This window comes from Rhinopithecus roxellana, chromosome 11 (assembly GCF_007565055.1).
Source record: "Rhinopithecus roxellana isolate Shanxi Qingling chromosome 11, ASM756505v1, whole genome shotgun sequence".
Taxonomy (NCBI): domain Eukaryota; kingdom Metazoa; phylum Chordata; class Mammalia; order Primates; family Cercopithecidae; genus Rhinopithecus; species Rhinopithecus roxellana.
The window spans coordinates 75173675-75201202 of record NC_044559.1 but is presented as its reverse complement, the minus strand read 5'-3'; the positions used below and the strand labels follow the sequence as shown (position 1 = coordinate 75201202).

Here is a 27528-nt window from a genome sequence, read left to right as displayed (position 1 = left end):
GTCGTGGATTGGAAGACTTAATATAGTTAAAATGTCCATACTGTCCAATCTACAAAGTCAGAACAATCTCTGGCAAAATCCTTATGGCGTTTTTTGCAGAAACAGATAAAACCATCCTAAAATTCATATGGAATCTCAAAGGAGCATGAGTAGCCAAAGCAGTCTTGAGAAAGAAGAACAAAGCTGGAGGCCTCACACTTCCTGATTCCATAGTGTATTACAAAGCTATAGTAATCAAAACTGTGGTATTGGCATAAAAACAGACATATAGACCAATGGCACAGACTAGAGAGCCCAGAAATAAACACATATAGTCAAATGATCTTTGATGAGCGTACCAAGACTACACAATGGAAAAAAGGATAGTTTCTTCAATAAATTTACCAATAAATAAATCGTGTTGGGAAAACTGGATATCCACATGCAAAAGAATGAGGTTTACCGTATACAGAATTTAATTAAAAATGGATTAAATATAAGAACTGAGACTGTGAAAGTCCTAGAATAAAACAGGGGAAAAGCTTCATGATATTGGAATTAGCAGTGGTTTCTTGATACGACATCAAAAGCACAAGTAACAAAAGCAGCAAAAACATGTACATCCAACTTAAAAAACTAAAAAAGTAAAAAACATCCAACTTAAAAATCTTCTATGCAGCAAATAAACAATCATCAGAGTGTAAACACAGCCTAAGGAATAGGAGAAGATATTTGTAAACCACGTATTAGACAAGGGGTTAATACTGAGAATATATAAAGAACTTGACAACTCAGTAACAAATAATCTGAATAAAAAATGGGCAGAACCCAAATAGAGATTTCTCCAAAGAAGATACGTGCATGACCAGCAGGCATGTGAAAAGATGCTCTACACAACTAATCATTAGGGAGATGCAAATCAAAACCACAATAAGATATTATCTCACACCTGTTAAGATGGCCACCATCAAAGAAGAAACAGATAATAGCAAGTGTTGAAAAAGATGTAGAGGAATTGGAACCCTTGCACACTCTTGGTAGAATTGTACAGTGACATAGCTCCTATGGAAAACGTATGGAAATTCTTCCTGAAACTAAAAATAGAACTATTATATAATCCAGCAGTCCCACTACTGGGTATATATTCAGAGGGAATGAGATTAGGATGTTAAAGATACATCTGCACTCCTATGTTCAGTGCAACATTATTCACAGTAATCAAGATGTGGAACCTAAGTGTCCATCAGTGGATGAATGGATAAAGAAAATACGATATATACATAAAACAGAATATTATTCAACCTTATAAGGAAGAAATTCTTGTCATGCTGCTTCCTGGTTGAACCTTCAGGACATTTTGCTAAGTGAAATAACCCAATCACAAAAGGATGAATACTTGCATAATTTCACTAATATGAGGTATCTAAAGGAATTAAACTCATAGAAACAGAGACTCAAATGTTGGTTGCCAAGGAAACGAATTATTCAGTGAGTGTAGAGTTTCAGTCATGTAAGATGAAAAAGTGCTAGTGATCTGTCGTACAACAATGTGCATGTAGTTAAAATACTGTGCTATACACTTGAAAATTGTGAAGAGGTAAATTTATGTTTTTTTTTTTTACTACAGAAAATGCACAAAAGGTCAATAAGCATACAAAACAAAATGTTATCAGTGGTTTTCTCTGGAAGGAGAATACAGATTTTTAGTTTTTGCTTTTAGGTTTATTGTAAAGTCCTTTTGTATTAAAATACAAAAACAAACAAACAAACCCTTTTTTTGTTAGCTTTATACTATTAAAACTTTTCCTAAAAGTAGAGTATACCTTCCATTGTAGACCTTTGAGCCATCTATTATTTTTAAAACTGTACCCTGTTAAACCCCATCTTTTTTGACTTGGAGACCTCATTCTTCAAGTAGCCAGTAGTGACCAAGTAAAATAACTTTGTATCTAGTTTCGTCATCAGAACACTAAGCACTGTATAAAAATTCATCAGTAAATACTAGCTGCTATGTCCATAAAGTGAGCCAGTACTCTAAAACTGTATACTGGCTGTTGCTAAAGAAGCAGAGTTTATTTAAATATGTGTTCCTTAGACTGAATTCAAATGACTGGAGAACTGATTTTGTACAGGCTTTAATACTGAACTTTGCTAAGTCAAGAATAGCTTTTAAGGAAGATTTTGAATATGTGATCTTTATTTGTGTATAAATACTGAGTCTCAAGGTGCTTTAATTGACATGTGGTGAATAATAGAGGAGTGCAAAATACTTTATTCTACTTAATACTACCCTTGCATTTCTAATAAAGGTATGACAAAGCAGGTATTGTTAGAATTTCTAATCTCATAGTTGCTCACTTTTTGTTCCAGGTTTTAAAAATTATTTATCTATGCCTTTATTGCAGTTAACCCATTTATCTCCCATTTACATCATCAGTTTTTACCTTCCTATTGGATTAGTCTTCCTCCCCTCACACTTGCTTCCTAGACTGTTCCAGTGGGATATTTATCTCCCCAATTCCATGAAGCGTTCCAGTGTTACCAACAACCCCATGTTGCTAATCCAGTAGAAACTCTTGAGTTCGTCCTACTTGATCTTCCAACAGCATTTTTCTTATTTTATTTGTATTTATTTATGTGAGATAGGGTTGAAACCTCAACCTGCTGGGTTCAGGTGTTCCACCACCTCAGCCTCCTGAGTAGCTGGGACTGTAAGGCACATGCCACCATGTCCAACTATTTTTTGTATTTTTTGTAGAGAAAAGGTTTCTCCTCTCTACCTTTCATATCTCATACCATCAGTCCGTCAAGTTTTGTTAGCTTTGCTTTCAGATTCTATGATTAATCTGACCACTTCTTATGACCTTGTCTGCTACCACCCTAGACGTGCTGCAATAACTTCCTAACAGGTCTCCTTCCTTCTACTCTTGTCCCCCTGTACTCACATATTAGCTAGAATGATCTTTAGCAAAAGTAAGTCAGATCATGTTGAAACCTTCCTATAATTCCCCAGCACTCTGAAATAAAATCCAAAGCTCTTGACATAACCTACCAGCTACTACTCATTCTGTCCCTTAGCTCTCTTCCTGACTTCTCTGCCCTTTTTTTTTCTCTTGAGACAGGCTCTCACTCTGTCATCCAGGCTGGAGTGCATTGGCGCAATCTCAGCTCACTGCAACCTCCACCTCCCAGGTTTAAGCGATTCTCCTACCTCCCAAGTAGCTGGGATTACAGGTGTGTGCCACCATGTCCGACTAATTTTTGGTATTTTTAGTAGAGCAGAGGTTTCACCATGTTGGCCTGGCTGGCCTTGAACTCCTGACCTCAGGTGACCCACCCGCCTCGGCCTCCCAAAGTGCTGGGATTACAGACACGAGCCACCATACCCAGCCTCTCCACCCCTTCCTGTTCTGCTGATACCACACTTGTTTTCCTGTTACTTCTCGTCCATGCCAAAATTGTCCTGCCTCAGAGCTTTTGCACGTGTTCATTCTTTTTCCTGGATTTCTCTTTTCCCTGATAATTTATATGTCTCTCTGACTCAGTTTAAGCATCAGCTCAGGTGTTAACTCCTCAGAGTGGTCTTCCTCACTTTACAACATGGTCTTCCCTGTATTTTCTGGATTTTCATCTCTGCTCCATTTTACTCTGTAGCCTTATACATTATAGGATATGTTTAAATGTTGATTGATTGTCTTCAGCAGTAAGCTCCATGAGGCCAGGAGCTTTGTTCATTACTGTGTTCCCAATGCCTGAGATGGGACTTGGCACATAGTAGTTAATAAATATTTGTGGAATGAATGAATATTTAGTGATATAAATAAATGATATTTATTTAGTGCCAAATGCAGTGCTATGGCATTGTAGATACAAAGACAAAAAGACACTAACTCTACACTGAAGAAGAGAGGCAGATGTGCAAACAAGTAACTATAAAGCAGTATGTTCATTGCTTTAATGAAAGTATATGTATGTAAAGATGTGTGTATAGTAGAAACTTATAGGAAGGAGCTTAGACTATCAAGGAGAGTCAGTAATGAAGTTACAGAAAAGGTAACCTTTCACGTGAGACTTGAAGGATAAATAGGAGACTATCAGGCAGACATCCAACTGAGGAAATAGTATGCTTCAAACCACAGAGGTATGAGAGGTCAGCTGGGCATGTGTCTGGTACTACCAGAAGTTGGAATTGATGGAATATAAAGTCTGAAATTAGGAATAGCCAGAGATGAGACTGGGCATATAAGAAGTTTTGGGAGTGGTAATAGAGCTAAATTATGTAGGATTGTATTTGCTATGCAAAAAAGCTTGTGTGTGAAAAACCACTGAAGAATTTTGAACAGGGAAATGAACAGGAGAATCTGATTGGTATTTTAGAAAGTCACTGGAAGCAGTGTAGAGGTAGATGAATAGGGCTTGGTAATTGGTTGAAATATCAGGGGTAGTGACTTCCTGGGTTTTGGCTTGAACAGCTGGGCTGACAGTGATACTGTTCACCAAACCGTGAAGTTGGGGAGAGGAGAGCAGTGAATTTTTTTTTTTTTTTTTTTTTTGAGAGGATGGCTAGAATTTAGAAATATGTAATTATCTTAGGGCTCAGAAATGTTATGGTTTACTTGTGTCACTTAATATAATTTTTAATACTATACTTAATTACAAACATACTAAATTTGTCTTTAAGGTACTTCCATTCCTTTACAAACGGGCATATACACTGCTGAATGGAAGGACCGGGACATCTCTTAGTTTTGCCAGTTTGTAAGGAGACCAAAGAGAAGAAAGAATGGCCGGGCGCGGTGGCTCAAGCCTGTAATCCCAGCACTTTGGGAGGCCGAGACGGGCGGATCACGAGGTCAGGAGATCGAGACCATCCTGGCTAACACGGCGAAACCCCATCTCTACTAAAAAAAAAAAAAAAAAAAATACAAAGAGAAGAAAGAATACTCTTGGTAGTGTAGTGAAACCAAGGAAGTTCTTTTTTTAATATGCAAAGAAATGATTTGAAATTTAGGGCCTTCTACAGTTTCAAACATACATAAAAAGCCTTGATTTTCAGGGGAAAAAAAAATAACAAGTTGGGAAAAATGCTCCTAAATTTGTTGGAGCTGACTTTTACCTCTCAGATTGTTATCTAATTGGTTTTGTTTTCTGATTTATGGAACATGAGTAGACTTTACTTCTTTGGATCCTTTAAAAAATCATTATGAACTAAAGTGTTTGTATGCAGATAAGCTTATCTGTACATTCATGGTTTAGTTGATTTCTTGATTTGGTATGTTACCATGCTGCTGAAGCCAACAAAACAGAAGGCGAAAAGCAGATTGTATTTGTCCTGTGGCATTAGGGGTATGGCAAGATCTTAGACCAGTGGTAACCCATTAGCATTATTTAATGTGGACCACAAATGTGAACCATATATGTGATTCTTAAATTCTCTAGAAGCCACTTTAAAAAGTACAAAAGTAAACAAATGAAGTTAATTTTAATGTTTTATTTAAAGCAATATATCCAAAATAGTATCATTTCAATGTATAATAAGTATAAAAGTAATAGACAATTTGTATTTTTTTGTACAAAGTCTTTGAAATCCAAGTGTATTTTATATGCACAGCACATCAGTTTAGACTAACTACACTTCAAGTGCTTAATAGCTACTTGTGACTAATTGGACAGTATAGTCCTAGATCATTCTTAAACTAAAAAGTGGAGGTTGCTTGGCATTCTGCAACATTTGAGAGGATCTGTCCAACGTGGAGTAGTTTATGTGCTGCTTGTTACATTTTCCTGAGTATATTAAAGAGTTTCTTCTTTTGTCCTGTCATCATTTTCCTGCTTACAGTAATTTTGTCCAATAAATATCTGCTTATCAATATTCATTGCCTTTGCTTTCTCTTACACATTTATAGCAATGTCCTATTATGGCTAAAACAATAGCGTATCTTTAAATTTTAGTGATTTTGTTTTAATTACAAGAGTACTGCCTGTTCTTTTTGTAACACATTTAAACAATACTGTGGCATATGTTGTATAAAAAGATAATAATTCTTTATAATTATTTTTCCTCTTTCAGTTCCTGCTCTCCCGGTTGTAATCAGTGTTAGCAGTTTAGATAATAGCTTTTTTTTCCTCGTTAGGAATATATACTTAAGAGAAATTCTTGCTAATTGAGAAAATTAGTATTTGGAAAATACCTCTTAAAAGTAAACCTATTAAAAATGGAGACAAGATTTATTAGTTATTAATGAAAAAGATTTGTTAGGGACAGTATTCAGAAATGAAAACATTTTACTATATGTATTTTTCTATATGTTTAACAAAATTTAAATTGTAACTGCAGCTATGCTAATTCTCAGAATTAACAAAGAATGATGTGATACCTTCTTGGCATAATTTTTCCAGTAAAATTGTATAATTGTCTGATAGCATCCTTCATTTTGTGTTTCATTTATCTAGCATTTGTTATATAAAATAGACTTGTACATCAGTTTTATCAAAACTCTTGAGGGTTTCACCAGTTTCTCAAGATATTTTCTTACCCCTTTCTCAATTCTTATTCTGTCATCGTCCTTCTTTAGTTGTTGAGTGAATTGTCCTATCTTTAGTTGTTGAGTGGTTTGATTCTGCCAGAATCCAAGGATTTTGCTGTGAGATGAGCATTTTCTAATATTATTTTCATAGACTTTATGAAATCTTGCATTCTTTTGAGGGTTTGTATTTCCACATTACAACTGAGTTGCATTGTATTTACTTTGTATGATGGGTTATTTACAGCATTAGGCTATTAGTGAGAAATTGATAAACAAAACCAGGAAACATGGTTGCAGTAGGTGTTAGTGTCTAGTAGAAACAGATATCGGGGACATTAAGAATACTAATGTATCATAAGGGCCTTGACTCCCTCTGCAAACTTGTAACTTAAGGGATTCAATGTCTATTTAAGTAGTAATAGCTGACTTTTATGGAGACTTTTACCATGCCTGGCAAATTTCTGTACATGCGTATTTTTAGGTACTCTGCTCAGTGTGCCTATAAGTCTGTTGTTATCCCCATTTTATGCATTAAGTAAACTAAGGGTTGGAGCAGTAACTTTTGTAGTATAGAATCTGGCCCATTGAAGACTTATAAAGTAGACTTCTGTCGGGACTGCTCAACACAAAAGGAAGAAAGCCCAAATAAATAATAGTAAGCACAAAAAAGGGGACATATAGCAGAGATAAAGCAACAACAAGAAATTATTGTGAATAAGTTTTATATCAATAAATTTGAAAAACTAGGTCAAAGGCAGATATTCTAGAAGAAGAAAGAGAAACTGGAGTAGACCTTAGAAAACGAATCATTTTTAAACATCTTCACCAAAAAGTATGAGTCCCAGACAGTGCTGCCAAGGAATTCTACCAACAATAAGCCCACCCAGCCTTATTTTATAAATCTTTAACTTACATCGTGTGTCTTGCAGTAACCTTGGTAACCCAATCATATAACTCCCAATACTGGGAGGGAAAATCATAGACCAGTCTCATTTGAATATACATGCAAAACCCTCAATATTGACAAGCCAAATGAACAGCCAGCCATTTGTCCTGACATTGAATGTTCCATATTTTTCCATTGATTTGAAGTGCCACATTTGTTATAAAATGAATTCCATATAGATGTGGATCCATTTTAGGGGGGTTTACTTGTGTGCTTAATCTGTCATCTTGAATTAAAAGCCTGTCTGTTGAATCTTAACATTCAAGATATTTGCATTGGCATTTAAATGTATGAGAATTGTAATGGTCTGGTAATGGTCTGGTAGTGTATGCTTTATATAGATATCTTTCTGTCGCATAGTTTTTTGCATATCATTTGAAGAGGATGCCAGGATTAGAACTCAATATACTGAATTCCTCATTTGAGACATTTTGTAATTCCAAAGAATATATCATCATTCAAACAACTTTAAGTTGATAAAACTTAAAGATACTATTCAGAAAATAGATTTGAAATAAATATATTGTCTAAGTATTTTCCACAAAAATGTTTTCCTTCCATACCCTCCCATGTGCCTTGCCTCCTTCCCAAAGGAATTGGAGATGACTTTATAAAGGGACAGAGAAGCACATATTATCAGACACCTGAGATGGACTAGTCATTGCATTTGAACACCAAACTTAACTCTGTGTTTTCTAGAAAAGAAAGCAGAATGGGACATATGTTATGCTATGTCTGGTAAAGGAACTATGTGACTTTGTCTGAGAGACATGCTTTCTTTCCGTTGTTTTATAAGCGAGACACTGGAAAGATGGAAAGATGATAGTTGCCTTTAGCTTTGAGTTTGCAAAAGTTAGGACATGTTTTTCGGATAGATATTTTCTATATTGACCAATGACTATGAAGGATAAGATTTTGGTGTTTTTTTTTAAAAAAGAGACGGGCTCTCGCTACCTTGCCCAAGCTGGAGTGCAGTGGTTGTTCATCCACAGGCATAGTAATAGCACACTGCAGCCTTGAACTCCTGGCCTCAAGCTGTCCTCCCACCTCAGCCTTCCAAGTAACTCGGATTACAGGCGCATGCCTCTGGCTGAGATTTTAACATTAAATTTTAATTTAGGGAATCTTAGCATCTGTAGTGAGCTGAGATAAATGATTTACTTTTGCCTTCAGAAAAATTCCAAGGCCTGACTGGTATATGTGGAGGGACCCCTAAAGTTGGAAAATCATCTGTTTTGCAACCATCATAGTAAAGATGGAATCAGATAAGAATAATCAGATTTAGAATGCTACCTGGTTTTGATGAGGAAGAGAATTTGCATGCTTTTGAAGTACTACCCCACACACTGCTTATTAATTGCAAGGGAGAAAATGTGTAGTAATTATACAGTAGAAAAATCGCACAATACTTGGACTGGATGATCAAAGTTAAGAGCATCACTGAAGGACAGGTAGAAATCATGTCCCTCAAGATGTGATGCCCTAAGGACACATCACCACCCCATAAAGTGTTCTGACTGAAAATGTGTAACCTCAGTCTCATCACGGGAAGACATCAGACAAGCCTTACATAGGAGCATTCTCTTAAAAAATAGATTGGGGGCCGGGTGCGGTGACTCACACTTGTAATCCCAGTGCTTTGGGAGCCTGAGGTAGGCAGATCACAAGGTCAGGAGTTCAAGACCAGCCTGGCTAATATGGTGAAACCTCATCTCTAGTAAAAGTACAAAAATGAGCCGGGTGTGGTGGTGGGCACCTGTAGTCCCAGCTACTCAGGAGACTGAGACAGGAGAATCACTTGAACCTGTGAGGTGGAGGTTACAGTGAGCCGAGATTGCACCACTGCACTCCAGCCTGGGTGACAGAGTGAGACTCTGTCACAGAAAAAAAAAAAAAAAAAAGAGTGGGAGGGGAGCTGTTCTCCCAACATGTCAACATCATAAATGACAGCTTTCACTGTGGAGGTGTTCTAGAAGGTCGGAAACTTAAGACACCTGGCACTTAAAGGGACTACTTGACCCTAACTGGATCCTGTATGGAAAGGGAAATATTCTATAAAGGACATTATAAGATTACTTGACAGAATTGGAATACTTACGTTAAATGAAAGTATTTTATTAGTGTTAAATATGCTGACATTGATAACTGTGTTGTGGCTGTGTAAGAGAATATCCCTATTTATAGGAAATGTATTATACTTTGAAGTATTTAGGGCAAAGGGCCATGATGTCTGTAATTTGCCCTCAAAAACATTCGGGAAAAAAACTGCGTGCATGTGTGTGTGTGTGTGTGTGTGTGTGTATGTAAAGAGAGGAAGAGGAGGAGGAATATGCACGATTGCAAATGATAAATGAGGTGAAATATTAACCATTGGTGAATATGGGTAAACAGTGTAAGGGTACTATTTGTATTATTTTTACTTTTGTAACATCTATAGGTATGAAATTATTCCCAAATAAAATGTTAAGACAATATATATAGTTTAGCTATGGTGCATTCTGATGAACTAACAAATACCAAATTTGTTCTAGAAGAATGAATAGTTAGTATGCCCATTAGGCAGTTTCTCTCAAATATCAGATGTCTCATGTGAGTCTTTGGTGAATACTGGATTAAATCAATTCATGGTTGAATTACCCAGTGAGTGCCTTAAGTGCCAATACTCAGTTGTTGATTGAAGAGGGATCCATATGTTTTAGACACCAAATATGGGACAAACACCGTTGACGTTCTGTTGTGAAAATGTGAAAGCCCAATTTATTTTGTGCTTGTTCAATTTCTCATGAAGATGGATCAGAGAGGTACTTATAGGAAGTTACCAATATTTTCTCTCAGGGAGCCTTGGAAACTGTAGAAGCAATTGGACAGGTGCTCAGGTATGATCCCAGTGTTCAACAGTATAATATAAAAAAATGATTTGGCCTAAAATATTTTAAAGGCATGTGTTAGCAATTGACTGACCTCCATTATGAAGGAATCTGAATTTTTATCCCCTTTAGAAAGTGTGATTTTTTTGAACAGAGTGCATGCTGATGGTCCTTCAAGAATAAATTAGCTGCAAAATGCACCCCAAATAATGGATTCTGTCTAGTTAAGAAGCAAATTAGATGGATAAAAAGCACTTAGAACATTGTAAAAAAGTTAAAACTGTGTTAAAAGAGAGAAAATATCGGCCCAGTACGGTGGCTTACACCTGCAATTCCAGCACTTTGGGAGGGCGAGGCAGTCGGATCACCTGAGGTCGGGAGTTTGAGACCAGCCTGACCAACATAGAGAAACCCCATCTCTACTAAAAACACAAAATTAGCCGGGCATGGTGGTGGGCACCTGTAACCCCAGCTACTTGGGAGGCTTGAGGCAGGAGAACAGCTTGAACCCAAGAGGCAGAGGTTGTGGTGAGCCAAGATCGCGCCATTGCAGTCCAGCCTGGGCAACAAGAGCGAAACTCCGTCTCAAAAAAAGAGAGAGAAAGCGAGAATAGCAAGTGCTAATAGCAGGTAGCAGGGTGGGAAAAGTTTAATCCAAGGTACATTTTTAAAAATTGTATGGCAGACAGCCCCACTCCCAATGTGAAAAGCCTTTCATGCCTATAGTTGCAAAAGAAATTCATAAAAATGCAACAAGACTTTAAATTAAATTGGCAGTATAGTGTTCTCCTCTTTTCCATGGTTTTGCTTTCCATGGTTTCAGTTCCTGTAGTCATCCATGGTATAAAAATATTGCATACTATAATATACTTTGAGAGACCACATTCATGTAACTTTTATATATTATATGTAACAATATTACGTATTATACTTGTTCTATTATTAGTTATTGTTAATCTTTTCCTGTGCCTAATTTATAAATTAAAATTTATCATAGGTATGTATGTGTATAGTAAAAGACAATATATATGGGGTTTGGGTACTATCCATGGTCCAGGCATCCATTGGGGATCTTGGTACATATCTCCTGCAGGTAAGAGTGGGGACTACTGTATCTTGACAGTCCACAAGAATGGGGATGCTTCTCCTTTTTTCTGTCTGTGAGTTATGAAAGAATGGGCATAGTGGTGGATTGGAGTGTCTCCTACTGGCCTGAGAACTGATGGTTAAAATTTTAGGAATTCTTCAAACTGATTGTTAAACACAGCTGTTATTAAAAACTAAAGAACATAGGCTTACTATTAAAATTACATTTTTAAAAGCTAATACTCTAAACTCCTGACTTCCTAATTATTTTACTACACTTTATTATGATCTATGCTTTTGAAGTTATTTATTTAAGTATATCCTATCTCTGGTTGAAATACTATAATGGTGTGCTTTTGTACATTTTTTTCCCCCAACTCTGTGTTTGGTAATGTCATAGTGATAACTAGAAATTAGCTATGGCAAGAATCTCTACACTGCAGAGATTGTCAAATGCCATAAATAGGACTTGATTTATTATTTCTTGATTGTCTAGACTTAAAGTGATAGAGAGAATGCTGCTAATAAAAATGTATCATGCCTTTAGCTATTATATTGTGACTAAAAAAAAGTATATATTCTTCCATTATTAAAAAATAATTACTTCAGCTAAGAAGTCACTCACATCATTGACATCAATGACATAAAGAAAAACATCAAGTAATACTATGAAGGATACTTGGAAAGCTGATTGCTGAATATTTGCCAACACACTGCTAGTCATGGCACAGTCGAAATCATTGCTTTTGTAGGAAATATATAGTAATACAAATTTATTATACTGATTTTCAGCTACAGGAAATAGTATTATGACTGTATGTGAGCATTATTTAAGAAAAAAAGGTTGAGTTTGTAAAGTCATTAACTGTGGCACATGATAATTTTAAAGTAGATAATTTGAGGCCTTCGATAGGTCTATTGCAGATTAGAAATAGAATCATAGAATTTAGAGTTTCTCTAGTATATGTCAGTCATCCAGCCTTTATCTAAATTCTGCTAGAGATAGAGCTCATTTTCTAGTAATAACATTGGAGAAATCTAGAAGTAGAATTCTTTCCTATATTGAACTAAATTTTGTTTTCCTTTTATTTCTAACATTTGGTTCTGGTACTGACTTCTGGAGAAACATAGAAACATAAACAAGAAATTTTGTGTCTTTTATAGAGCAGCCAATCTTTCAGGTGTAAAGTTAGCTGTGGTTTTTTGGGCTCTTTGGGCAAGAGTTATACCTTTAGTTCTTTTAGCTCTACACTGTGTGACGTATTTTCTAAACTCTGTAATCTAAGAGTGTGTTGCCTTTTTAGAACATCACATCACTACTTTGGGGCTTTTATTGACCTTGTGAACAAAATAAAAGCCTTTAGATCTTTCTTTATGCAAATTGTACGGAAGTCACGTCTTCTGTCTTCTGTTTGATTCTTTAAAAAAAAAAAACGCTCTGAAAGAGATCCTTGTGTTTACTGTTTTATACCTTCGTATTGCTTTCAGCACAACGTTTCAGATTATAGAAAAGATACTGAATTTTAATTTTTTAATTTTTGGTATTCTGTCATTTTTATGTCAGTTGCAGATTTGATAAGCACTCCGTGTTTATTGTTTACATGTAAATTATTGTATAAAATGTTGAATTTCAAAGGGCTATATAATCCTCCTTTAATCTCTAAATTCATTTCTACCCATTATTTTTTGTTGTTTAATCTTTTGTGAGTCCACTTATCAGTTTTGCTAAGTAATCCCCATTTCATCATTTTATATCCAGAAGTTCATTATGACATATTTTGTCAGTTTTATTTACTGTAATCCAGGCGTGCTATGTCTCTGGTATCCCTTCCTATGAAACACACTTCAGTACTCCTGTCTTTGAAAATTAGGCATTTTTTGAAAAATCCTGGCATGGCTAAATGTTAAGGTCATATTCTTCCTCAAATGGAAGATATAATGTACATGAAGAATGTTGGGCTAGATATTAACTAAGATATCAAAAGAGAAAAAGAACAAGATAATCACTGGAGTTACTTAATGATCAGGGCCACGGTATTACTTGGGCTGAAAGGAAAATAAGCTGCGCCATGAGAATAGAGCTTTTTCACCAAGGAAGTATTCTGGACCAGGTGAAATTTTAGGGATCTGGAATAGAGTGGACAGGATGTGTTAGCCTTTTTTCCTCTCTGCCTTCGTATTATCTCCTTTTGAAATGTATGTTGTGAAATGTTAACAGTGGGTGCATCTGCATGTATGTGAGTGTTTCTCTGTTGTGTATTGCACCTCCTTACTCTGTCCTGGACAAACTTACCCCTACTTCATAGCATTATTTTGAAAATTAAAAGAATAATTCAATATGAAATTCCCTAGCACATTTTCTTATATGTAGTAGATAGTAGATAACGGTTTAACTTTTGTTATATTTCTTCTTGTTAAATTCCATTGAGCTACCATGGTGGAGGTTGTCAGGAAGTTACTAGAGTGAATTGTCTCATCACAGTTTCCTCCATCTTCTACCCTCCTTCATCCTAGCCAGATCTGTTTTATTACTGCTGGAAGCAAGGGAAATTCATAGCAAGTCACTTGACTAAATGGTATTAATAGAATAATACTTTTCTCTTTTTCACTACTTTCTCTTTTCTAAAAAATATTAAAAGCAACATCTTCTAGAAAGCATTCTCTGATAAGTCATTTCATTTTCTAGCCAACAGTCAAGTTACTCTCAAAAATCACTTTATGTGCATATATATTTATGTTGAACAAAAACAAAAAATTAAAGGAAAAAAAAAAAAGACTGGGCACAGTGGTTCATGCCTGTACTCCCAGCACTTTGGGAGACTGAGGTGGATTGCCTTGAGCTCAGCCTGGGCTTAAGACCAGCTTAGGCAACATGGCGAAACCCCATCTCTACCAGAAATACAAAAACAGACAAACAGAACCACAAAGCCAGGCACGGTGGCATGTGTCTGTGGTCCCAGCTACTCGGGAGGCAGAGGTAGAAGGATCACTTGAGCCTGGGAGGGCAGAGGTTATAGTGAGCTGAGATCTCTTCATTGCACTCTAGCCTGGGTGACAGAGTGAGACTCTGTCTCAAAAAGAAAAAAGAAAATCTTTGGTTCAATACATTGTAATTAGTGTCTGATAATTAAATCATTCTTCTCTTGCAGATTGTGTTGGTGCCATGCAGCAAGAAGCAGAGAGATGCAGAGTTCGAGCCAGAAGGCCTGACATGGCACTTTATGTACCTAAAGCTCGAAGGGGTGCAGTACTCCTTAAGACAGGTGATGAAGAAGAAAGCTGTGGTTCACCTAACTCTGTGGTGAAAGAAAAGCAAAAAGAAAGCTCTCTCTCCCAAAAAGAAGTCTTTAGAGACAAACCAGAGGCTCGAAGACTAGGTATCAATCCTGATAGAAAGGAGCATAATTGTAGAGAAGGAAAAAAATCTTCAACAAAGTTAAGAAAGGACACATGCCTTCAAAAAACAAATAGAGTTTGTTCTAAGAGAGGAACCACTGAATCTAAAGAGGTATTATCCCAAGGACATCAGCAGGGAGCCCCAAATGCTGGGGTTATAGCTAATGCACCTTTACAGAGACATTTTAAACCAAAGAAGGTGGAGTGTTTGGAAGTTGAAACTACAAATGTGACAGGACATGAGAGGATACTTCTATCACAGGCCTGTTCAGAAATCAGTGAGGCTCAGGTTCCAAGCAAACCATTCCAAAATGTGGAAGTCTGTGACTTCAGTAGGCATGAACCTGATGGAGAAACATTTGAACACAAAGATTTGGAAGGCAGAATTGAAACTGATACCAAGGTTTTGGAGATACTATATGAGTTTCCTAGAGTTTTTAGTTCTGTCATGAAACCTGAGAATATGATTGTACCAATAAAACTAAGCTCTGATTCTGAAATTGTGCAACAAAGCATGCAAACATCAGATGGAATATTGAAGCCCAGCAGCGGAGGCATCACCACTACTTCTGTTCCTGGAAGTCCAGATGGTGTCTTTGATCAAACTTGCGTAGATTTTGAAGCTGAGAATGTAGGTGGTATAGCCAATAGTACAGGTTTCATCTTAGATCAAAAAGATACAGATTCCATTCCTGAAACTATGGGTCACATCTCTCTGTCAGAGAGCACAAATGACACTGTTAGTCCAGTGATGATTAGAGAATGTGAGAAGAATGACATTACTGCTGATGAGTTACATGTAAAACACGAACCTCCTGATACAGCTGCCCTTGCTCATGAAACACATAGAGATAATGGATTTAAGAATGTAGGTGACATTACCAATAAAGCATGTATGATGGACACCACAGTTACGTCCTGTAGTGATCATGTAGCTGTTGATAGCTCTTACGTAGTTGCAGTTAGAATAGCTGATGAGATGTCTAATAATACACAAAGTTTCTCAGAGTTTATGGGAATGAATGCAGATGCAATCCCTCTTCATGTAGCTGGAAGTGGGAATGACACTGAAAATTTCAGCAACCTGACTGCTTGCTCAGGTATTTATGCTGAGAGTATTTCATCTTGTTTTACAGAGTCAACAGGAAAGTTGATAGAGAGCTTGTCAGATTGTGCTTCCTCCTTACCTATAAAAAAGATTGCTGGTAGTAATTATAACACTTTTTTGGACTCTGAACTCAGTATGTTAAATGGGACAAAAGTACTTTCAGACAGTGCTGTGGGCATTGATCTGGGTAGTACTGCTGATACAACGGAAGCATCGCACGAACTAAGAACTGCCGAAGAGTTCAAAACAAAAGAGCAAGATGACTCAGAGAATGTAGAATTTGGTGTATCTTTTCCTGATAGGGAATCATTATCTGTGGAAACATCCATTGAACCAGAAGCAAATGAAACTTCTCACACAGAGGGAATTACTGCCACTGAGGAGAGCTGGGAATCTATGTTTAACGATGATGGTGACTGCCTGGATCCACGTCTTCTACAAGAGGTATGTTTAATTGAAATTGCTTGATGCTTAGACAGTTTATAAATTAGGATTTCAGTGGTAATATTGATAGACATTGATGCACATTCACTGATGTTTGAGAGTTCCTGCAATAAACTAATAGACTTGTAGATTGAGAAGAGAATATCTGATGGATCTTTAAAAAATAAAATATACAGCATTGAGCTATATCTATAATAGCCAAGCCCTGAGAGATCTTATTGAATAAAGATGAATTTAATGGATTTTGGCTCTCTGTTGAGGAAATACAAAGGAAAACTTCTTCAAAAAGGTTTTTCTGTGTTAACAAGGTATCTTTTACATGGGCCTATTTAAGGGAAGGAGAATAATTTATTACTATTGTTATTTGTATTTTATTTTCTTGTGGATGTTGGAGTGTTAGACACTGTAGAGGGAAGGAAGTAGAGAAAGGAAAGGTAAAATACAAGAAAGTATCATTGTTTTTTAAGGAGTTTATACTGGGTTAAATTGAAGAATGAATTACCTATTTAGCATAAATAGAAAATGTAAGTGAATAATGATATGCTGGCCAATTAGAATTCATAAATAAATGTTAGATTTGAGGCATCTTAGAAATTACTCAGTTCAGTCTTTTTGTTTTCTTAATTTAAATGTTTACTCTGTATCCAACATTTAAATTCCTTACCATAAATAGGAATCACTGGCATTTCCTCACCTAAAGGGTTTCTTTTGAGGCATTCCAAAGACCCTTTTAAATACTAAGTGATGAGTCTTTTGTTTCTGAGAATTAAGCTAGAAGTATAGAAAAATTATCACATGCCTGTAAACCAGCCACATAATACTGAAGAGCGCAGCCCATTGGACAGAACTGACTTTCCAATACCAAGCAATCCCACCTCGTACATGGGAGGTGTTTGCACAGAAAGAATTTCCGTGTACAACAAACGAGCACATCCTACAGTCAGGTCAGGAAACACTGTATCTTAAACATTCCTCAGAACAAAATATAGAGCAGAGAATATCTATGAGTGAGCATCCATGAGCCCCTTGAAATTACATGCAAAATTATATGTATGTATGTGCGTTTTTTCATAGCTTTCATCAGATTCTCAAAGGCAGTGATTTCCAAAGTATGGTCCCTAGATCAGCAGCATGAGTGTCATCTGGGAACTTGTCAGAAATGCAATTTATTTAGCCCAGCAAACTATTTACAACTTTTTCAGGTGATTCTGATGCACATAAAGCTTGAGAACCACTGCTCAAAGGTAATACACTTAAATCTATATGAGAATGTGAGTGGGGAACTACAAATGACTTGTCAGCCCATAATTAGAAACATACTGTTCAGTAGAGGTTTGAGATCCAAATCAGGTTAAGAAACAATAATATGGTGGGAAGCTAGGTGAATATAGAGATGTTATTAAGAATTAAAGCATTGAGAGAAGGCTTTAGACTGAGAAAAGAAACAGTATTTGCAAGAGTTGGTGAAAGGACTGCATGAGGAATAGAGAGCACAGGAACATGGAGGAGAGATGAACAGCTTCTTCCAAAAGAAGAGCATGGCTCTCATGGCCTTTTACACATGGTGTAGTACTCAGTAAATATTTATCCAATGGATAGAGTTGATAGGGCAGAGTTGGGGACTCTGTCTTTTTAGGGTTGCCTCCAGGGGCTTTTAAAACATCAGGGGCTGGAACTTGGATTTGGTGGGGTAGCTTATGGATATGGCTTGTGTATTGGAAGAGGGGGAGTTCAGGTGTACAATTCAGTTTTTCAGGTCTTTGCAGTGTTTAGAGTAGGTGTAAAATAATTTAAGCAACAACTCAGTATTTTGAGGAGCATAGTAATATGGTTAAAAAGGACATTGGGATGACCTAAAGCTGGGATTGGGAGGAAAACAGATAATACAGTATTTTAAGCTGAAGTTGGACAGTGTCTGGTTGTTGTGTTTGGCTTATGTTTGGAGGTACTTGGAAGAGAGTAGGGTCTGTGTTGAGGAATGAGCATAAATAAGAGCAGGAAGGAAGGAAATTGAGGATACAAGTAGCAGATCCAACTGCAAAACTATGGGCTCCTCTGCTTTGAGTTTTAGAAAATGTAATAGTGATAATGTTATTAAAAGATGTCATAAATCCAGCAACATTAATAACCCTATGATGACTTCTGGTTTATTATTTTTATTGCTCCAAACATACTTTATTAAGTGCTAAACCAGAGTGAGTGCCTGCCTACCTTGAAACTTTTCCAACCAAAGGTTTTTGGCTATCATCCCAGCTGGCCTGTTTCTTGATACGATAACAGCTAGACATATGGAGGTATGTCTGATACTTCTAATGGTCAGGTATGCTGTAGAGCAAGGTGTGACAGCCATTGGCTTGTGAAGCAATTTCCTGTGACATTTGAACCTCCAGAACTGCCTCAGGGGGTTAGAGTATAAGTAGGTCATTATTGAGCTCCCAGAACTGCAACTCTTGATGAGTCTCCAAAAATCACAATTAGTCTTCTAAAGCCACGGTATGGAATGCCCAGAAACTTAAGGTGGTAATTGATGAAGGACACGATATTGGCATGACTTTTTTTAGCCTTCTGAATTCTTGGTAGAAGAACACAGGAGTTATTGTTCACTAGAAAAAACTTTCATAGCCCCTACTGCCGTCTGTACTGATCAGCAAATCTATTGGTAGGAGGATTAATGGGTTACCAAGAAGGTAACATTGATGTTGATAGATACCAGCATCTGTCACCGTCATTGTCATTTGTGGCACTGATTTGAATTTTTAGGGGTAAATATTTAAGTAGGTATCTCCTAAATTTTGTAAGAATTTGAGGCCTTCTTTTAGTTACAGAAAGCCACTAATATTATACAACCATATTCTATAATAGTATGTAGACCATAATGGGAAAGAGAAGAGTAAAAGGAATACCATCCTATCCCACTCGTCTTACTTCTCTGTGTGTGCTAACTTACATTGTTATACTCTCTCTGTCTCCCTATAGTATTTTGCAAAAATGGTGTCCATGTTATGTGCAAAACCCAAAACTGAAAGGAAGAACTTATAATCCAGTCACTAAAAGCAAATTATATAACCATACAAAGAGAGGAAAGCCCTTCATATCACAACCCCTCAATGCCTCATAAATACTTGCTAGCCTATCACCTTTCAGTTTAATAGCAAATATTGAACACTTAGAGTTTGATAAACTATAAATCCCAAATAGCTAGAGATATGTTGTTATCACTGCTATGTTAAAGGCACTGTGCTGCATGCCGTCTTTTGCTCTGAAGTTGTTCATGTTTTATTTGGAGAGACAATGTGTAACTAACTATGTGATTAGTTACACAGCAATCTGCAGGGTAATTAATATAAAACAACCTTATAACAGAGGTACTAAAACTGTATTTCATTGCCTGATAAGTGACACAGAATATAACTTCAAAAGGAGATTAGAGGGATAGGATGGGGGGAAAAGGAACAAAAGGAGATTAGATCCCCCAGTGCTGGACTGGTTGATGCAGTTTCATGTTGGTGAGGCTATAGAATTAAACTAGAGATTATAGTTCCCACTTTTACTATGCTGTTCTATGTTTCTAATTTCTGTTTTCTATTCTATTTTTTAAAAATGTATAGACTTTATTTTCGAGTAGTTTTAGATTTATTCAAAAAATTGAACAGAGTACAGAGTTCCCATGTACCCCCTCACCTGTCTAGTTCTAATTTTTTTCACAGTGTCTTTTAATAGTTGCAGCTCATTTTAACAGATTTATAATTCATATTTTTATAAAAATGTCTGAATTGACATGTTATTGACTGCCTAAGTGGGGATTTATAGACTCACTTTCCAGATGCTGTATATTCTAATGCAGTCAGTTGGGACATCCAGTGAAGAATCTGAGTGAATTATGTACTCTGTTTTTATTGTTCAATCCATTAGTGAATGATGACTAGATCTCTGGTCCAAACAGAAAGAGGGAACATTAAGTAGATTCCATCGCTCATAGTTTGTTTTGTTTTTGTAACTAGGTGACTCCTAAAATTAAAAATCCCCCTTCTGAGCTCTGTTATATTTGTTGCATAACATTTTTCCCTCAGAATCAGCATAGAAGCCAGCAGCATTTTAATTTCTGATCCTCTTTCAAAACTGGAGAAAGGTGAACAGTTCTTGGCCTATATTGTCAGTACAAGGAAACTTTTATTTAAGGATTCTTGTCTGAAGATTCAGAGATTCCTAGTATACCTTGCTGTGTCCTTGACAGTGCTTGTTTCAGTGAATTCCATGAGATATGGCATGTGGAGTATGGTTAGGGCATTTTTAAATTTGTTAGGGTTTATAGTAAATCATACAATTTTAAATTGATTTTCTTCAATAGAAAGTGAGTTAACAAGCAGTTAAGTGGAAGAGAAAAACAGAAATGAAGGACTTGAATAACCTCACCTACATAATTGAGAATTGATTATATGGGTTAATTCTATGTAAATAGATTTTTGAAGCAACTGTAGTAATTTTACACCACCAACTTGTGCCCAAATCTTGTTGTCCTTGTTCCTGTAACCCCCAGTGCCTCTCATTTAAATTTGTTATACCTATAACTGTAAAGTGGTTTATTATGTTTAATTGTGTTTAATTAAAAATACCCACAAAAATGTTCCTATTCGTATCTTCCAAGATGAGCCAGAATTTATATTATAGTCCTTAACATATAAGGACTCAGAACTAGAGCTTTATCCTGTCTTAGAGATAGAACTGCACAAGTCATTTTTAAAAAGTGGAATGTTAGTGTTTAAAATGATTTCTGAAAATAAGTCTCATTAGTTCCACAAGACTATCAACTCCTTAAACATGGATTCAGCAGTCTAGCCTACAAACTAGGCTGGCCCCTTCTTATTTTATAGACGAGGTAACTAAGACCCAGAAGGGTTGTAGCTAAAGTAAGTTAATGCCCGAGTTGGCATTAGAATCTGTGCCTCCTGGTTTCTAGCCCTTTGTTCTTTCCATGACATTAAGCCTTTGTCTCTACCTGCCAGGTCTCAGCCAGTCAACAGATAGTGAACAAATATTCTGTGCCCAGCACTGATCTTAGTGATGTTGGGGGTAAAAGAGAAGGATAACAGTAAACAGTGTACAGTCTTGTGGAACTAATGAGACTTATTTATTCTCAGGAATGACTAGAAAAAAAAGTATTCTATTTCAATGAATTGGAAATGCCTTTGATTGTGAAATATACCATTATTTTATGTATTACTAAGAAAAAACTTTGACACAGTGTTTTTCCCTTAGAATTTGAATTTTATACATATTGAAACAACTCTCCTAATTGGACATAAATTTTTTTTGTCATATTTCATCTTCATACATAAAAAATGTAGTAAAATAAATTGGTTAAGATTTTCCTAATACTTCACGTTCACAATCCAACTCTTTCTAATAATTTCTTGATTCAGCCACTGATAATGATGCTTTTCTATTCAGTGTCATTCATTTTGCCATTAAGAACTTTGATGATGCAGCATTTCTTAATACATAAAAGAACCAAAAATCTTAGTTGCTGGATTCTTAAGACACCTTTGCACTTGTGTAGAGCTGTTCTGATATCTGGAATTTTCCTCCACATTACTGACCACCCTTTCTGCCAGTTTTGGTACTGGTGCTTCTGATGTGCATGTGCAGGGAGCAATAACAATATGTTGATTGTGATGCGTCCTAATGTCAGTGATATTAAAATGTGAAAAAAAGGATATATCTTAGAATTGATGAAATGTGATATATATCCAACTGCTAAGTGTTAGGAAATAGCAATATAGGAAAGGAAAGATCGCCAAATTGGAGTAAATTGGGAAAGAAGCATCAACAGGAGTTAAAGATTGAAGCTGGATCTTGGGAGAAGGAACATGAGCAGAAAAAGCATTCCAGGTTGTGAGAACAGCTTGTGAAAAATACAGAATCCTTCCAGAATCAAGTCCTGAGTTTGTCACTATCAGAAGTACAGGTGATTTATTTTGAAATGTTTTTGCCTTTTTATAATTTATTCTGAATTTTCTTCATGATTTATTAACCAGGGCAATTAAAGTTGATTGGTAAAGGGAAAGAAAAAAGTATCAATTTTTTCCCCCCAATTTTAGAGTGCCATTTAGAATCATTTAAAAAATATATGTTGTTACCTGAGCATGGTGGCTCACACCTGTAATCCCAGCACTTTGTGAGGCCGAGGCAGGTGGATCGCTTGAGTGCAGAGTTTGAGACCAGCCTAGGCAACATGGCGAAACCTCATCTCTACAAAAAATACAAAACTTAACCGGGCGTAGTGGCATGTGCCTGTGGTCCCAGCTACTGGGGAGGGTGAGGTGGAAGGATCTCTTGAGCCTAGGAGGCAGACGCTGCAGTGAGCCAAATCATACCCCTGCACTTCAGCCTGGGCAACACAATGAGACCCTGTCTCAACATACATATATTTGTTGTTGTATAAATCAAATAAGTCTTGGTTTTTTTTGTTCATCTGTTTTTTAGGTGGTGGGGGTTGAGACAGAGTCTGACTTTGTTGCCCAGGCTAGAGTACAGTGGCATGATCTTAGCTCACTGTAGCCTCAAACTCGTGGGCTCAAGCAATTCTCCTGCCTCAGCCTCCCGAGTAGCTGGGACCACAAGTGTATGTCACCATGCCTGCCTAATTTTTAAAAAATTATTTTTTGTAGAGGAGGGCTTTTGCTGTGTTGCCTAGGCTGGTCTTGATTTTTGGCCTCAAGTGATCGTCTGAGCTCAGCCCCCCAAAGTGTTGGAATTACAGGTATGACCCACCACACCCAGCCTAGAATAAGTCTTGTTAAGCATGCATTTGGACAAAATAATTAACTTGAAGCATGTGCATTTTATTCATTCTATAAATATATATTGACTGCCTAGTTTGCAAGATAATATGATCGATGGGGGAATATAGGAATAAATATGACATGTCAGTTATAGTTGAATTTAAAATCAAAATGTTGGTGAGGAAATTGAAACTCCATTCTTCCTTTCCAGCGTTATTTACTGGAATAAGGTGTTAGTTTGCTAGGGCTGTCTTAACAGAGCTTTATAGTTTCAGGTCTTATGTTTAAGTCATTAATTCATTTTGAGTTGATTTTTATGTGCGGTAAGAGATAGGAATATGACTTCATTCTTCTGCATATAGACATCCAGTTTTTTCAGCACCATTTGTTGAAGAGGGTGTGCTTTCCCCAGTGTTCTTGGTGCCTTTGTCGAAAATCAGTTGGCTGTAAATGCATGAAACAGAATAGGGTTCTCTATTCTGTTCCATTGGTCTGTATGCCTGTATTTTATACCAATACCTTGCTGTTTTGGTTACTACAGTTTTACAGTATTTTTTGAAATCAGGTAGTGTGATACCTCCAGGTTTATTCTTTTTGCTCAGCATTGCTTTGACTATTTTTTGTCTTTTGTGGTTCTATTCAAATTTTAGTATTTTTTTTCTATTTCTATGAAGAATTGTCACTGGTATTTTGATAGGGATTGCAGTGAATCTTTAGATTACTTTAGGCAGTACGGTCATTTTAACAGTATTAATTATTCGAATTCATAAGCATGAGATGTCTTCCGATTTGTTTGTGTTCTCTCCAGTTTTCTTTCATCAGTGTTTTGTAGTTTTCCTCGTAGAGAGCTTTTGCCTCCTTGGTTAGATTTACTCCTAGGTATTTTATTTCATTTTTTGTATTTATTATAAATGGGATTTCTTTCTTAATTTTTTTTTCAACTAGTGTGCTGTTGGTGTATAGAAATGCTGAGTTATATTGGCTGACTTTGTATCTGGTAATTTACTGAATTTTTTTTTTCAGTTATGAGAGTTTTTTGGTGGAGTCATTAGATTTTTCTGTAAGATCATTTCATCTTCAAAGAGATACAGTTTGACTTTCTCTTTTCCAATTTGGCAGTTCTTTATTTCTCTTACCTGTTGCTCTGTCTAGGACTTCAAGTACTACGTTGAGTAAGAGTGGTGAATGTGGACATTGTTGCTTTGTTCCCGTCCTTAGAGGAAAAGTGGAAAGCTTTTCCCATTCATCATAATGTTAGGTGTGAGTGTGTCATATATAGCCTTTATTATGTTGAGGTATGTTTCTTCTATTTCTAATTTGTTGAGGGTTTTTTATCATGAAGGGATGTTGAACTTCATCAAGTGCTTTTTCTGTATCTATTGAGATGTTTATATGGGTTCTGACCTTCATTCTGTTGATGTAATGTATCACATTTTTTACAAAAATCTTCACCAAAATACTAGCAAACCAAATTCAACATAAAAAAAAAAGATATCATGATCAAGTGGGGTTTATTCTAGGAATGCAAGGATGATTCAATATATGCAAATCATATAATTTCACTATGGTTAGTCTAGCTGGTGTTTCATTGATTTTGTTTTTTGGATTAAAAAAACTTTTTGTTTCATTGATCCTTTGTGTTTTCTTAGTCTCTCATTTAGTTCCACTGTTACCTGTATTAAGTCTTTCCTTTTACTAATTTTGGATTTGGTTTGTTCTTGATTTTCTAATTCTTTGAGGTGCTTCATTAGGTTGTACTGATGAGAATGTATTCTGCAGTTGTTGGATAAAGTGTTCCAGTAATGTCTGTTAGGTCCATTTGGTTTACAGTGCAGTGTAAATCCGTTGTTTCTCTGTTGATTTTTCTGTCTAGATGATCTGTCCAATGCTGAGAGTAGGATGTTGAAGCCCCCAACTATTATTGTATTGGAGTCTATGTCTTCCTTTGTTGTATTGGAGTGTATTGCTTCCTTTAGATCTAATAGTATTTGCTTTATATATCTGGGTGCTCTTGTGTTGGGTGCATATATATTTACAATGTTATATCATCTTACTGAGTTGATCCCTTTATCATTATATAATGACTTTGTTTCTTTTTTCTTTCTTTTTTCCTTTTTTTTTTTTTTGGAGACAGAGTTTGGCTCTGTCTCCTAGGCTGGAGTGCAGTGGCATGGTCTTAGCCCACTGCAACCTCCACCTTCTGGATTCAAGCGATTCTCTTGACTCAGCCCCCTGAGTAGCTGGGATTATAGGCGCACGCTATTATGCTCAGCTAATTTTTGTATTTTTAGTAGAGATGGGCTTTCGCCATGTTGGCCAGGCTGGTCTCGAACTCCTGGCCTCAAGTGATCTGCCTGCCTTGCCATCCCAAAGTGCTGGGATTACAGGTGTGAGCCACCATGCCCAGCCCTTTTTAAAGTTTTTGACTTAAAGTCTGTTTTGTCTCATATAACTATCCCTGCTTTGCTCTTGGTTTCTGTTTGTGTGGAATATATTTTTCCATCCTTTCACTTCTAGGCAATATGTGTCTACAGGTGAAGTGTTTCTTGTAGGCAGCATATAGTTGGGTCATGTTTATTAATCTGTTCAGCCAAATTATATCTTTTAAGTGGAGAATTTAAAATGGTTAAATATGGTTATTATTGATAGGTTATTGAGAACCTATCAATAATAGGTTATTATTGATAGGTTATTATTGATAATGGTTATTATTGATAGGTAAGAACTTATTCCTTTCATTTTATTGTTCTCTGTTTTATGTATCTTTTGTTTCTTTCTTCCTATCTTATTTTTCTTTGCAGTTTGATGGTTTTCTGTGGTGGTAACATTTGACTTCTTTCTCTCATTTGTGTTTGTTCTGCCAGTGAGCTTTATACTTTCATGTGTTTTTATGATGGTAGACAGCATCTTTTCACTTCCAGGTGTAAGATTTCCTTAAGCATTTCTTGTAGGTCCAGTCTCAAGATAATGAATTCCCTGTTTTTGCTTGTCTGGGAACAACTTTATTGTTCCCGTCTGATGGGAATTCCTTTCTATATAACTTGAAGGTTTTCTCTTGCTGTTTTTTAGAATTCTTAGTCTTTGACTTTTGACAGTTTGACTATGGTGTGCTTTGGAGAAGACATTTTTGGGTTGAATCTATTTGGGAATCTTTGAGCTTCCTATATTTGGATGTCTATATCTCTTGCAAGACTTGGGACATTTTCAGCTGTTATTTCATTAAATAGGTTTTTTGTGCCTTTAGCCATCTCTTCTCTGGAACTCCCAAAATTTAAATATTTGTCACTTTGTGATGTCCCTCATTTCACGTAAGCTTTCTTTATTCTATTTATTTTCTGACAGGGTTATTTCAGAAGGTCTGTCTTTTAAGTTTAGAAATTCTTTCTTCTGCTTGATCTAGTCTACTATTGCCCTCAATTGTATTTTTTGTTTCATTCATTGAATTGTTCAGTTCAGGATTGATTTAGTTCTTTATGAACTCTAACTCTTTGTTGAATTTCTCATTGAGGTCATGAATTGTTTGTCTGATTTCCTTGTATTATTTATCTATGTTTTCTTGAATCTCACTGACCTCCTTTAATATTTTTGAATTCTTTGTCAGGCATTATAGATTTCTTTTTCATTGGAATGGAATAATTACTGTGTTCTTTTGGAAGTGTTACGTTTCCTTGCTTTTTTATGTTTCTTGTGTTCTTTTATTGATATCTGTGCATCTAGTATAATAGTCACTTCTTCATATTTTATGGATTGGCTTTCATAAGGAAAATACTTTTTCCTATAGATATATCTATTCTTTTGGTTGGGTCCAGCTCTTTGGTTTTAATTCTGGGTGGGTACAGTAGCATAGTTTCTGTATGATTTCTTGGGCTGTAATCAGTGTCATTTGTGTCTGTGAGTTTCTCAATGGCTTAGGCTGTGGTGGTTAGTGGAAGCTGTAGTAGAACTTTGTTGGGGATGAGGACACCAGGTAGAGGCCAGTCCTTGGACAACAGCAGGCTGAGTGTGCTGATCCTTAGGGCTTCAGGCAGCGTTCTGTGCACCAAAGGTAGGGAGTCTGGACAGGCTGATCCTTAGGCCTCCAGGCAGTTTACTTTGGTGCCAGCAGTGGCAGCAGTGTGCTGGGTGAGCAGATGGGTCCTTGAGCCCCTGGGCAATGTGTTTTGATGATGGTAGGAGCAGCAGTGGGCTATCCCTCTGGCTCCCAAGCAGCACGCAGAATGCTTATGCAGGTGGGGGATTGGGGTGGGTCATTCTCCAGGCTCCCTGATGGTGCACTTGAGTGCAGGCTGTGGCAAGTGGAGTAGGCTAATCCCTAGCCCTCAGACAGCGTGCTTGGGTGCCATTTGTTGTTGTAGCAGCGGAAAGCTGTGTAGGCTCATCCTTAGGCCCCAGG

At 36.6% G+C, this 27528-nt stretch overlaps 1 protein-coding gene across 5 annotated transcripts in view; it reads left to right on the top strand.

Annotated features, from left to right (window-relative positions):
• Positions 1-27528, top strand: part of R3HCC1L (R3H domain and coiled-coil containing 1 like) — a 104149-nt gene that overhangs the window by 58912 nt on the left and 17709 nt on the right. For 4 of the 5 annotated variants that reach the window (XM_010389537.2, XM_030941145.1, XM_030941147.1 and 1 more), the window contains one exon: positions 14555-16353. In XM_010389537.2, the coding sequence (XP_010387839.1) occupies positions 14569-16353 (1785 nt within the window). In that variant the 5' untranslated portion in view covers positions 14555-14568. Of the gene's footprint in view, positions 1-14554; positions 16354-27528 lie in introns of those variants that run through there. The other variant, XM_010389538.2, reaches the window with a different exon arrangement.